The sequence below is a fragment of the Bos javanicus genome, chromosome 5, assembly GCF_032452875.1.
Source record: "Bos javanicus breed banteng chromosome 5, ARS-OSU_banteng_1.0, whole genome shotgun sequence".
NCBI lineage: Eukaryota > Metazoa > Chordata > Mammalia > Artiodactyla > Bovidae > Bos > Bos javanicus.
The window spans coordinates 72,643,206-72,657,666 of record NC_083872.1 but is presented as its reverse complement, the minus strand read 5'-3'; the positions used below and the strand labels follow the sequence as shown (position 1 = coordinate 72,657,666).

The 14,461-nt window shown below is 45.8% G+C and overlaps 1 protein-coding gene across 2 annotated transcripts in view; it reads left to right on the top strand.

The window, feature by feature from the left end:
• The window catches only part of LARGE1 (LARGE xylosyl- and glucuronyltransferase 1), a 613,949-nt gene that overhangs the window by 286,824 nt on the left and 312,664 nt on the right, over positions 1 to 14,461 (top strand). For both annotated transcript variants that reach the window (XM_061417244.1, XM_061417245.1), the window contains exon 4: positions 8,197 to 8,279. In XM_061417244.1, coding sequence (XP_061273228.1) covers positions 8,197 to 8,279 — 83 coding nt within the window. The remainder of the gene's footprint in view (positions 1 to 8,196; positions 8,280 to 14,461) is intronic.

Below are 14,461 nucleotides of genomic sequence, written 5' to 3'. Positions count from 1 at the left end.
GGCAGCTCCAGGATGGCCAGCTACTTCCATGGCAGCTGATGGCTTTAAGTACAAGTATTCCAGTGAGCAAGGCAGAACAGAAACACTTTAATGACCTGATCTCAAAAGTCACATGGTGTCACTTTTGTCCATAGTATAGTCTGTTGGTTGAAACAGTTACAAAATCCCACCCACTTTGAAGGGAGAAGGGCATACACCCCATCTCTGAATGGAGGGAATGTCAAAGAGCTGAAACAGCAACAATTGATATTATTATTACGGAAAGTCAGGTGAATGGTAATGGCTGATGTCACACCACCCCTTGAGGAAGTATCCCTTTCCTTCTATCCCATGCTTTGAACGGTATTCAAAATTGTAATAGCAATGTAATAATAACAAAAGTGAACATGTATTGAGACCTGCAAATGTAGGAAACAGCATGCTAAAATTACATGAAGTATCTCATTTAATCTGCATAACATACGTTCTTCTTTTTATGGAGTAGAAAGCTACCACTGAGAAAAGTTAAATAATTATGGCAATGTCATACTGCCAGGAAGAGGTGGAGCTCACATTTAAACCTAGGCAGTTTGCTTCCTAGAGCCTGTGCTTGGAACCACTGTGCTGAACCCTGTGAATTAGAGCTGCTGGGACCAGTGCTCCATCAGCTCAGAGCTGCAGTCCTTATTCTCTGCCTGGCAGGTGCCTCATCTCAGAAGGCTTCTGGGTGACAGGCATGAATGATGTGGGGGTCATCTTTCAGTTTGGGGGCTGTCGCAGCCCTATGGGGGTACTCATCCCTCTGTGGTCTAAGCAAAGACCTGACTGTTCTTTAAAAAGAAGTTGGGTTGTTTTACGGTGCCTGCCAGATTGTGATTGCATTTGTCAGCTCAGTAGGAGTTGAGCATTTTGCTTTAGGTTTTATGTTTATAAACCTTGACACCTCTTACCTGCATTTTCTGGGTCCCTAACAAACCCAACAGAATTTTGATCTGTCTTTTTGTTTTTACTTCGTCTTCAGGGTCTTTCTATAATTACCCCACAGTGAAGGGGTTTGTCTGACATCTTTTCATACACTGTGTCACTATTGGAAGATACTTGTACAGCCTTTGGATTCACATTTCATCAGCTTCATATGTTGTCTCTGAGGCTCCTAAATCTGCTAAAATATTTTCCCCTGAATGTCGCATCCTTGAACTAGGGAACTTGTACTAGAAGGTACCTCCATACGAAGCCACTTCAGTCATGTCCCAATCTCTGCCACTCCATGGACTATACCCCACCAGGCTCCTCTATCCATAGGATTTACCAGGCAAGAATACTGGAATGGGTTGCCATTTCCTCCTCTAGGGGATCTTCCTGACTCAGGAATTGAACCGAGTCTGGTGGATCTCCTGCATTGGCAGGCAGGTTCTTTATCACTAGCACCACCTGGGAAGCCCACTGGAATGTACCTAGTAGGACTTTTTTCTGGAGTGATTTTCAGGGACCCAAACTCTAAGTGACCCACTCCAGTGTTCTTGCCTGGAGAATCCCAGGGACGGGGGAGCCTGGTAGGCTGCCGTCTATGGGGTCGCACAGAGTCGGACACGACTGAAGTGACTTAGCAGCAAGCTCTAAGTGTGGCCTTTCAGATGCCTCCCTTGAGTATCTTATTTATTGCTTCAGGGCAATTTATTCCCAAAACTTAACAGTTTCATGCCACATGCATTTTATTATCTCATAGTTTCTGAAAAGTGGGAATCTGGGAGCAGCTTAGCTGGGGGTTGTGGCTCAGGTCTCTCCTGAGGTTGCAGTTCAAGCATCTGCTGGGGCTGCCTCAGCCGAAGGCTTGATCAGGGCTGGGGCATCTGTTTCCGAGCTGGCACACTGGCCTGGCTGGGGGCCTCTGAATCCCTCTTTTTATAAAGGAGTCACTGAGGACCAGAGAGGTTAAGTCACTTGTCCAAGATCACCCAGCTGGCCAGAGGAAGAGCTAGGCCCACCATCTGGCTCTTCTGACTTCCAGGGCTTTACTTTTGTGCAGGAGAAGCCTGTGTTCCCTGTTCTTCTCCCTCTGCCTTTTCCTCACCCTGAAGGAGGAAAGGGAGACTGAGGTAGCTATGGGCGGAGCTCTGCCTCTCCTTGTTCTGTAGAAGTGAGGGGGCTGGTCCTCCTCAGAGAAAGTCGGAAACAGATTCTGTGGACACCCCTCCTCTCCCAACAGAATCACAGCTAACGTCTGTGGAGTGTTTAACCAGAGATTCTCAGAGAGCTTTAGCTAGAGTGGTTCTTGAGGTGGGGTCCCTAGACCGCCAGCATCAGCATCACCTGGTTGCAGGAAATCCTCGGGCTCCTACAGAACCTCCTGAATGAGGAACTTTGGGGGAGGGACCCCACACTCTGTGTTAACACACCCTCCAGGGCTTCTGATGGATGTTAGAGTTTGAGGACCACTTATCCTCAACGACCCCTAGAGGGTAAGTAGAATCATGTCCCCATTTTACAGATGAGGACGTTAAAGCCAGGGGACGATGCCCAGCTTCTCTTTGTGCTGTGTGCAGTCAGTGACATGAACAAGCATCAGTTCAGTCATGCACGTATGTGTCTGATCCCCTCAGTTATCCAGTGGGGTATTTATTTTTATCTCCATTTTACAGGTGAGTCAATGAGGTCCAGGGATATAAAGCAGCTGTTCCAAGACCACACAGTGACTTGTGTTGACACTGCGGCTCAAACCAAGGTCTCTTCTACCTTTCTTGGGTTTTCCCTACTAACTGGGGAAATAGCCTCTGTGGCCAGCTGTGTGCCTCTCCCCAGCTGCCGCGACAGCATCTATCCTCTGGGAGGTCCTGCCTCCCCACCCCTGTCCCCGGCAGCTGCAGTCCAGGATCTAGACCTAGCCTTGACTTTTCCCCTCGCATCACATGCCAGCATTTAAATAGGTTTCCCTCTCACTCCCACTCCCAAAGGCTCCCAGTGAGCAGAGGCTTTCACTGCATTGTGCCCCTGGGGCAGAATGCCCTGAGGGGAGCACCTGAGCTTTTAGGTCTCTGCTAATGGTGTCAGTGGTGGAAGCAGGGTGAGCAGAGTGGTGTTTACTTCTGCCTGGGCCACAGCTTGCCTGCCATCCCTTATTAGTTTGGCCCAAATTTCATTTGGGACAGCGGTTCTTCTCCTACATGCACATATCAGCAAACAGCCCTATGGGACTCTCTCCTGTTGGAGGGCAGTTCTCTCTTAGGTTATGAGGAGGCTGACATAGCTATGAATCTGTGCTGACTCTGGAGACTGGAGTGAGTGTTGCCCTGGTCTAGTAACTGTCGTGTCTTCTGCTGGAAGTTCATGCTGCAACCACTTGGTCTCAGTGCTGCTGGCCGCTCTGGGGGGCAGGGACACTGAGCCTGTGGACATAGAAGCATCCGCAGTCTCTGATGGGATTGTCTGGTTGACTGTATTTCTCCCTCTCCCTTGACCTGGGGGACAAAGGCCGATTGACCTTTTTGTCCTTTGAGCCCAGGACAGCGCCTGGCACATCAGTCTCTCTAAAAGCACTCATGTCATGCCTGAATTCTTCCTCCAGGCCCCAGCAGTGAAGGCCACTTACTTGACCCCAGTGGTGTCAGGAATAAAGCCCAGTTCACAGCTCTGGCACTCTTACCTGTGTCTCCAGCTACAGCTTGCAGCATCATATTGATGACTAAAGGGAGAAAGCAGGACGCTTTCCTTATTATAAATTGTGTGGTCCCTGTGTCTGAGAATTTTGTATAGTGCTTTAATTTTTTTTAATTAAAAAAAAAATTTATTTTGGCCGCACTGCATGGTTTGTGGAATGTTAGTTCCCTAACCAAGGATTGAACCCAGCCCTCAGCAGTAAAAAGACTGAGTCCTAATCACTGGATCTCCAGGGAATGTCCCTTCCACTTTATACCTACAATTTATCCATTCTCAGGTTTATTTGGATGCCCTTCTGCCTTGCTTTGCCTTAGGGATCAGTGATACATCTATGGATGCTCCAAAGTCATCAGAGGTCCCCTTCTAGCCCCCAGGATAAATGGGGTGCTGAGGAATAGTTACCAGAATTAGGTCCTGGCAAGAAACAGGGGGCACACTCACAAAAGGTGGGGAGAAGATTTAACACAGGGCCAGAGGCATGGGCGGGGTTCAGGGGAACCAGTGGGGGTTGTAAAGCTCGCAGGAGGGAGTCACCACAACCCCTGGGCCTGCGGGGGCAGGAGGAGTACTTGTGGAACCAGAACTAGAGGTAAAGAGGGAGAGGGGCTTTGTTCTCCCACTGAAGTCCCCCATTGACCAAACTCAGCCAGAAACCAGAGGCAGGAGGAACACAGTTTGTTATTGTTGTTGTTCAGTCGCTGAGTCATGTCTGACTCTTTTCCACCCCATGGGCCACAGCAAGCCAGGCTTCCCTTTCCTTCACTATCTCCCAGACTTTGCTCAAACTCATGTCCATTGAGTCTGATGCCATCCAACTGTCTCATCCTCTGTTGTCCCCTTCTCTTTTTGCCTTCAGTCTTTCCCAGCATCAGGGTCTTTTCCAGTGAGTCAGCTCTTCCCATCAGGTGGCCAAAGTATTCTAACATCAGCATCAGTCCTTCCAATGAATATTCAGGACTGATTTCCTGTAGGATCGACTGATTAGATCTCCTTGCAGTCCAAGGAACTCTCAAGAGTCTTCTGCAACACCACAGTTCAAAAACATCAATTCTTCTTTATGATCCAACTCTCACATCAGTATGTGACTACTGGAAAAACCATAGTTTTGACTAGATGGACCTTTGTCAGCAAAGTGATTTCTTTGCTTTTTGATACACTTTCTAGGTTCATCATAGCTTACCTTCCAAGGAGCAAGTATCTTTATTTCATGGCTGCCCTTACCATCTGCAGTGATTTTGGAGCTCAAAAAAATAAAATCTGTCACTGCTTCTACTTTTCCCCCTTCTGTTCACCATGAAGTGATGGGACCAGATTCCATAATCGTAGTTTTTTGAATGTTGTGTTTTAAGCCAGGTTTTTCACTCTCCTCTTTCACCCTCATCAAGAGTTCCTCTTAGCTTTCTGCCATAAGGGTGACGTCACCTGCACATCTGAGGTTGTTGATATTTCTCCTGGCAATCTTGATTCCAGCTTGTGCTTCATCTAGCCCAGCATTTTGCATGGTGTACTCTGCAGATAAGTTAAATAAACAGGGTGACAACCCAATTAATTCAGTCTAAAAAAGGTTCTCGGGGCACAAATCCAGTTGGAAAATGGCAGTGAGTCCATGATCACACTATTCAGACTTTCTGACCAATAGAGACAAGTATGATGTCTGCCAAGTATAGGGGAGGAATGGACAAGTGGTCACAGAATCTGATGCTAGACCCTTTCTTTTGAGGGGAGGAATATCCAGGTGTCTGGGACCACCTTTAAGCCACCACATTGAGAAACTTGAAACCTGGACTTCATAGCTTCAGAATGGAAAATTCTCTTAGTGAGGCCATGTATGCACCCCTGGTCCTTCAAGGAACCTTCATCCCTGAACCCAGACTGTCCCCACTCCTGCCTTGAGCCTCGCCTCACTCCTGCCATTCTCTTCTGCACCCATAAAATTTGGGACCATCCCAAGCTCTTTCAGGTACGTGTTCGTGACACTCCAATTTTCTGCCTTCCTGGGTAGCAGGGCTCTGCGGTGGCGGCTGCAGATGATGAATTTATTCATGGTGGCAGGTGTACGGGATGAAGCTAAAGAGATTGGGAAATTATGTAAAATGTTTGAGAACGTGCGCGCTTGTGCTTACATTTAATGGGCCCATTTTAAAAAGTCCCTGAACCCTGAAGCCAAGACAAAGTTTGATATCTCGGAGGCCGGGTATTTAAATATTTGCGATTCCAAAGAGCCTGATTCAGCGTGCATTTACCCATTCTTGTTCCCACCCTGGTTATACCTCCCATGGGCAGGCATTTTCCTATTCATCTCCTCCACTATTCAAACAGTGACAGTTGCATCTGCCTTACAGACTTTGATTCTGAGTCTTTGGGAGATGTTTTCTAGAGATAAACAGGGCTGTCGTCATTTTACAGGTGGGGAAGTTGAGATGTGCAGAAATGAGATTGAAAAGGTGGCTTTGGTGTTCTGTGGGATCTGAGCCTTTCTCACTGCCTCTCTCCTTCCTTAAAACAGGGTTTCCTAGAGACAGTGCTCTTGACCTTTTGCACATAGGGTGATTCTTTTGGGACCACCCTGTGCGTTGTAGAATGCAGAGCAGCATCTCTGCCTCCCTCCGTAGAATGCCACTCCTCACATCCCCAGGAGTGACAACCCAAAACGACTTCAGACATTGCCACATGTCATAGGGGAGGCAAAGGGGAGTGGATTACCCCCTATTGAGAGCCACTGCCTTCTAGTAGAGTAGTTAAGGTCTTGGACATATGAGAGTGTGAGTTAATTGGTGTGAGACAGGGCTGGGGCACAGGGTACATTTTTGAGATCTTTTGGATGTTTCTGATGCACCACCAGCAGGGTGAAGAATCTCTTATGCAGAATTAAAATGCCATCTCTCTCAGCCTGTTTCCTGATCTCTAATACTGAAACAGTAACCCTGTACTTGTCTCGTACAGCTTAAACCTGGCAATCTGTATAAAGTGCTAAATACTGTACCCAGTATGTACTAATTTGCTCAATAAATATTAGCTCTTAGCATAGTGATTCTTCTCTTCTGTCTTCCCTCGTCTTCCTTCTTGGTCCCCCGTGTAAGTGTGGAGCAGGGATCCTGCTGCCCTGACTGTGGGGTGCTGGCTTGTGTATTGCATGTGGGGCTGAACATTTCAGGGAGCCAAGGGCAGGGTAGATGGGTCAGGTAACCAGGTAGGGCCTGATACACAGGGCGAAGTGAGGGGTCTCCGTGAGGGGTCTCCATGAGGGGAAGGGGCAGCTGCAAGGGTGAGAGGCTCTGAGAATCCTAGAGCTGTGGGTGAACTGATCATTTCTCAAAAGTGATGATCTGGAGGAAGCTGAGGTTCAGTACCTGGCGCTGAGAGTGAGTGGCCAGGGTGGAGTAAAGGTCATTGGAATTGAAAAGGTCTTGCAAGTGCATCCTAGACTCTCGGTTGGTTTATCCTGGATATGGTTACCCTTTCCTTGGTGATGTCAGGAGGCATAGGCTGATGTAGGTCTGGGGAAGCCTGTATGGAAGTGAGCAGGACATCAGAACTGCCCTGTAGCTGGAAGTGGCTGGTGAGCAGAACAGGCAGTCTGGGAGCCATGTGCTAGGAGGAAGGGCCATGCATGGTTCTGAAAATGAAGCAGTGCCTATCAAGACCCCTTCTTTGAATTTCAGTATTGGGTGCCCAGAGGAACATAAAAATTTCAGGCAGCAGAGGGCAGCCAAGCCTGAGGGGTAGCCCTGCCTGGTAGCCTAGAACTCTCACTTGAAGACATGTGTTATCTTCATCACCTGTAATTCATTCATGGCACACCAAGATGGCAAATCACCCCCGTTTCGGAAGCTCAGTTCTCAAGGGCCTTTCTTCTGTGATCAGACTGCAGTGTGCCGCATCTCTGTACTTGACATAGTTGCCTTCCGTGACATCCTGCATGATGTGCGTCCTGACTGTCATGTTACAGTGAGCCACCTGATGCTGAAGCGTTCCTGGGTCACCAGGGGTTAATGGGCATGCTGGGGCCCATGCCCTCAAGTGCTTTGGTGAGATGATCCATCCATGTCCTATTGATTCTGCCAGCCTTCAGCTCCCTGAATGGTATCCCAGCTGGGCCCTTCAGTGTTTCTTGGTTCCCTTTGTCCTATTATCAGATTGCCCCTGACCTGAGATGTCCTGTGAGAACATTTCCTGAACTCTGAGCCACCACATCTCCAACTGAGATCCCCGGTTGTCAGTTCATACATTCAGGCGTATTTCTTTCTCCTCTCTTGTTACCGATTGTCATTGTCTCCAGGCTTGGGGGCACGGGACGCACTGTTTGCCTATTCAAACCAATTGCCATTTCTCTCGTCCCCAAAATGTAATTGAAAAGAGCCTTAATGGTTTCTAAATGATGATAGCTCCATAAACCGATTAAAAAGGCCTTAATAAAACTGTCTGGAGTTATTCTTCACAGCTGCTGCCAATGTTCCTTGTATCCCGACCATCCCAACAAGAATTAGGGCACTTTCTCATGCCGTCAGAAGCACCAGGAAAATCCTTCTCCTCCATCTAATTGCTCCTCTGTTCTCTTCCCAGACAATCCACGTTGCTATTGTCTGTGCCGGATACAACGCCAGCCGGGACGTAGTCACCTTGGTGAAGTCTGTCCTGTTTCACAGGTAAGCGCGCGGTTGTCCTCTGCAGGTTCCCGTGTGTAGCTGCCGGCCCGCGCCTTTCCTCCAAGAAGGGTTAAAGTAAAGCAACATTTCTCATCCATCATTTAAGCTGCCATGAAAATGTAATTATTGTCTGAAGCCCCGGGGAGATTATTGTGTTAATAATGTTTAACAGCAGGGTTGAGGTGCCCTCTCGCAATGTTGAGAATCGTAGCTCTGAGACCTCAAGGGACCTTCAAGGATGCTCTGAATTTGTTACTTCAGTTTCTTTATTGGTTTCCTCTGGTTGACAGCCATCAGACCTCTGTTTACACATCCCTGTTGACAGGTTGTGTTGTGGACTGAATTGTGATCCCTTAAAATGGATCCTTGGGAATCCTAAACCCCAGTAACTCAAACTGAATTTGGAGTTAAGGTCTTTGAAGAGGTAATTCAATTAAAATGAGGTCCTATGGGTAGACCCTCATCCAGTGGGACTGAGGTCCTTATAAGAAGAGGAGACAGGATGGAGGCACAGCCATTTGCAAGCCAAGGAGAGAAACCTTAGAAGAAACCAACCCTGCTGACACTTTGACTTTGAATTTCTAGCCTTCAGAACTAGAGAAAATGAATTCCTGTTATTTAAGACACCCAGCTTGTGGCATTTTGTTGGGGCAGCTCTAGCAAATTTATACAGATGCTTACTCTGTGCCAATGTGGCCCACCCCACCTCCAGGTGTCTCTGACCCTTAGACAGTCCTGCTTCATGTCAAACTGAACTTTTCCAATCTGTGGATGGTGTGATGATGTTCTCTGACACTAGTGTATCGCCATGGAGACAGTCCTATGAAAGATGGATTCCTCTTCCACCTGGAAGTGACCATCCTCTCCTGAGTCACCTCTTCTCCAAGTTAAACACCTGCCGTTTACTTTTCCTTTTTCATGGGACTTTTCTTCTGTCCCTTCACTGTTTTGATGTATATCTAATTATATTCAGAGTATATCCAGAATTGGGTCTACAACTCCAGCTAAGGTCCTTGGTTCTGCCTCTACCTTCTTACCAAGGGTTTGGATGAAGCTTATCCATAACTACAGCCACCAGTGTGGGAATGTATCAGATATCCATGGCAGGATCCAGAAGGATCTTACCAGAAGGAACAGGCATGAAAAGCTCCCAGAGTTTAACTGAACAGAGATCAAAGTTTTGCACCCACATCTAACTGTCAAGAGCATAAACAGAGTTGGGAAAGATGGTGGACACCCAAGACCTACCCACCCTGCAGGAAACTGGGGTTCATCTTGTGTCTACCCTCTCTTGCATTCCCCCAGCCAGCCTGTCCATTACCGATGCCTCCAGCTTCTCCCTCTTGAATAATTTTCAGTTCCACCTCTTCCTGTTCATCCCCACTGTGACTGGCATAGTTCATGTCTCCATGGACTCTCACCTGTCCTTTCTGTCTCCCTGACCCATCCTCTGTGATGCCAGAATGATGTTTCAGAGATGCTGATCTGATTTCCTAAAACCTTTCAGTAGCTTCTCCTTGTCCAGGATAGAGCATTGAAGCTTTTTGCCATGGCACGTGGAGCATCCAGGGCCTGATGTCATTCTCAGCAGTGTTCCCATGCTGCTCCTCAGTCTCCAGCAGCACTCGCCTGCTGGCAGCTCCACACCCTGTCTGAGGCGGACCCTGCCTCTTATTTCTTCTTACTGCTCTACTGTGCCTTTCTCCCATCCTCCTCCACTCCAAGCTGGCAGACTCCCTGTCTTCTTTAAGCCTTGCCTAGGCATCATTTTTTTTTCCTGACTTTTTTCTTTTTTTTTGGAGTATAATTGCTTCACAATATTATGTTGGTTTCTGCTATACAATGAAGTGGATCAACTGCATGTATACATATATCCCCTCCTTCTTGGACCTCCCTCCCAACTCCCCACCCCACCCCCAGGCCATCACAGAGCACCGAGCTGAGCTTCCTGTGCTTTATAGCAGTTTCCCACTGTCTGTCTCGTTTACTCATGGTAGTGTATATATGTCCCTCCCATTCATCTCATGCTCCCCATCCCCGACCATACCCCGTGTCCACATGTTCATGCTCTGCATCTGCATCTCTGTTCCTGCCCTGGAACTAGGTTCGTCTGTACGATTCTTCTAGATTCCACATACATGCATTAATATATGATATTTGTTTTTCTCTTTCTGACTTATTTCACTCTATATGACAGACCCTAGGTCCATTCCCATGTCTACAAATGACACAATTTCATTCCTTTTTCTGGCTGAGTAATACTCCATTGCATATATGTATCACATCTTCTTTATCCGTTCACCTGTCCGTGGACACTTAGGTTGTTTCCATGTCCTGGCTATTGTAGATAGTGCTGCAGTGAACAAAGGGGCATGTGTATGTTTTGAACTATGGTTTTCTCAGGGTATGTGCCTAGTAACTGGAAGCCCACCTGTACCTCTCAGCCTGAGTCAGGCCTCCCCTTCTACCCGCCCATAAAGTCCTATGCATTTATTATCTTTATTACATTATGTTTTGTTTATCTATACATGTTATATTTTCTAGTAGAATCTGGGCCTTCTGGAGATAGGACACCATGCTTTGATTTTCCTGTTTTCCCAGTATCTCAGCCAAGTACTATTTATATGCTCCATAAATGTTTCCTTGTTTAGTAACTAAACCTGGGAGACTCTTGAGAGTACCGTGGACAGCAAAGAGATCCAACCAGCCCATCCTAAAGGAGATCAGTCCTGGGTGTTCATTGGAAGGACTGATGTTGACGCTGAAACTCCAATACTTTGGCCACCTGATGTGAAGAGCTGACTCATTGGAAAAGACCCTGATGCTGGGGGAGATTGAGGGCAGGAGGAGAAGGGGACGGCAGAAGTTGAGATGGTTGGACGGCATCACTGACATGGGTTTGAGTAGACTCTGGCAGTTGGTGATGGACAGGGAGGCCTGGTGTGCTGTGGTTCATGGGGTCGCAAAGAGTCAGACACAACTGATCGACAGAACTGAACTGAGGAGCCTGCGTTAATAAATAACCTAAAGACATGTTTATTCAACCAGTTACCTATTAGCCCAGACTTAATTTTATTTCACTTCACATTCAGGCCACTATATAGCTCAGTGATTTTCAGCAGGCCATTTCACTCTTTAGACTGGAGTTTTTTTTTATCAGTTAGCTTATATCAGTTAGTTAGGAATCAGTTCACCCCAAAACTTACTTGGTAAAAGACAGCATTTATTTCCTAGCTCAGCTATTTGTACTGATCTCACCCGGCTGGTTCTTGATGGACTGCCCTGTTCCTGCAGTCAGCCGTCAGGTTAACAAAACATCGCATTGGCTGCCTTCCTGGAGCAGGGAAGGGAGGTGGGAGCTACTAATGACAAATACATTACAGGGTCAGTTACTGCTGGGGACATGGGCCCTTCTGGTAGCTCTGTCCATTTGCCACTGTGCTTTCAGTTGTACATCCGAGGAGAAAATGGGAATGTGGAATAAAAAGGAGCCTTTTCCCACAACCCTGGTTTCTGTGCAGTTTTGGGAACTTGTGGTTCTGCAGCCTTGATCTGCTGCTTGAAACCAGCCATCATGTAGGCTAAGCATTGAATTAGACAAGTGATTTTCAGCCTTTATGTATTGGGGTGGCCAAAAAGTTCATTTGGGTTTTTAAACTTTTTGGCCAACTCAATATTTATTCCTTGTCTGCACTAAAGAACTCATGGTTGGGAGGAAAAAAGGAAAAAAACACTCTTTAAAGAAGAGTATTTGCACGATTGGGCTTCCCAGTGGTGCAGTGTAAAGAGTTCACCTGCCAGTACAGGAGACACAAGAGATGTGGGTTCAGTCCCTCGGTCAGGAAGATCCCCTGGAGTAGGAAATGGCTACTTGCTCCAGTATTCTTGCTTGGAGAATTCCATAAATAGAGGAGCCTGGCAGGCTTCAGTCCATGGGGTCGCAAAGAGTTGGACACTACTGAACATGGCAGACATACGTCGTATGATTACAGATAGTTATGCTCTTTCTCAATTATGGCACATTTTAAGATCATAAAAAGTTCTTATGATAGTATTGGGTGTAAGTACTATTCCAGCTACAATAATGTATATGTACAAACCTAAATAATTCCAGTAGTTGTTGAAATTGTAAAAATCCTATTGAGTATAAACTCTTCCTCCTACAGTAGCTGCAGCACAAAGATGTTCAATTTAGAAATAGCAGTAGTTTTATTATCAGCTGCCTATGGCAGGCCATACTTTCATGGAGGCATGGAGATCTGAGAAGAAAGCAAATTCTCAACATGTGATGTGAAAATTCTGCACCCCACATCAGGGCCTGCTTGATCTCCCTGAACTGAACAGCCAATTAAGTCCCTCCCATCCTTGGGATTCTACAGATAAGAATGAGTCTGTGAATTGATATGCTGGTCATAATGATTTGAGATATCAAGACAAAAGGACTTTTGAAAGACATTCCATTCAGGAAGTCCAGCTATAAATAGCTTCATTGCTTCCAAAGCATGTTATGAGGATTAACTAATACATGATTATAAAATACTTTGACAAATGGAGTACCTTCCTAATGTTAATAATATAATAATAGTGGTGCCGGATGCTTCTTTTGGCTTTCACTGTTAATTACAGTAATTAGATTTATTTTCCGGACAAGATTTTTAGCAAAATTCCATTTAAGGTTTGCTTTGTTACATCAAATCCGTTTTTCTGCAGCATGCCTGATGATAGTGGACACACTATATTTTAAAAGATAGGAAAGGAGTGCTATGCGCACAGTTTTTTTTTTTTTTTTTAAATTCTTTTTAGTATTTATTTGGATGCATCAGGTCTTTGTTGTGGCGTATGGGATCCTTAGTGGCGCACAGGCTTAGCAGTTGCAGCCTGCCGTCTTAGTTGCCCTGCAGCATGTGGGATCTAGTTCCCTGAGCAGGGATTGAACCCGTATCCCCTGCATTACTGCTAAGTTACTGCTAAGTTGCTTCAGTCGTGTCTGACTCTGTGCGACCCCATAGACAGCAGCCCACCAGGCTCCCCTGTCCCTGGGATTCTCCAGGCAAGAACACTGGAGCAGGTTGCCATTTCCTTCTCCAATGCATGAAAGTGAAAAGTTAAAGTGAGGTTGCTCAGTAGTGTCCAACTCTAGTGAACCCACGGACTGCAGCCTACCAGGCCCCTCCGTCCATGGGATTTTCCAGGCAAGAGTACTGGAGTGGGGTGCCATTGCCTTCTCCGTCCCCTGCATTGGAAGGCATATTTTTAACCACTGGACAGACCACCAGGGAAGTTCCTGTGAGCACTCTTATATACTGATGCTGGCATTAAAAATTGCTATAACCTTTTAGAAAGTTCATAGTATTGTTGCCTAAGATGTTTACCCTATATGACTACATTAAGGGATTCTGCCTTAAAGGGATAATCCTAACTACAGAGGAAAATTTTTTGTGAAATACTGCTCATAATCCTAAAAATTCTATTAATACTTAAACAGTAAGTCTAAATTTAATACTTAATAAGTCTAAATAATGGAATATCCCTCTTATAGTAAACCATATTCTTAATTGGTTATAAAAAGTATATTATAACATGGCTAAGTGATAGTTTATGATATAAAGTAAGTGACAAGACAGCTCAAAAACTCACACTTATCATCGTTCCACTATGTAAATACATACACATCTACATGGTTGACATACAGGGGGTGAAAGAGTTGCAAAAAATACATGAAAAATGGAATTTTTGCATGTTGTGTTCAGAATGGAAAAAGTACAAATGATCTTGGTTTTGTTTTCTCTTTACATACATTTTTGGTCATCTCATTTTGCACCCTTTGTAATGAAGAAAAAAAGTGGATGAGAAAAAATAAATACAAGGTATATGTGAGCAAAGGTTTACCTCGTTGAAAATAAGACAGTATCGTGTCTTCGTCACCTGGATGGGATACTATTTAAACAAAAATTGGGGAAATGCCTGTAACTCCAATCCTAATTGCAAATAAACTGGGAGATATAGCTATTCTGTAAGGAAACTGAGCTTTTAATGAGCAGAGAAAAAATTCTTACTTAGTCACTAAGTGGTTACCTTAGTGGTCAGAAAGGTGGACCAGCTTGTAAAAAGTTAATATTTGTTTGCTAGGAGGATCTATTTACTCGCTCTCTCCATCACCCTGTTGGCAGGAGGAGACTGGG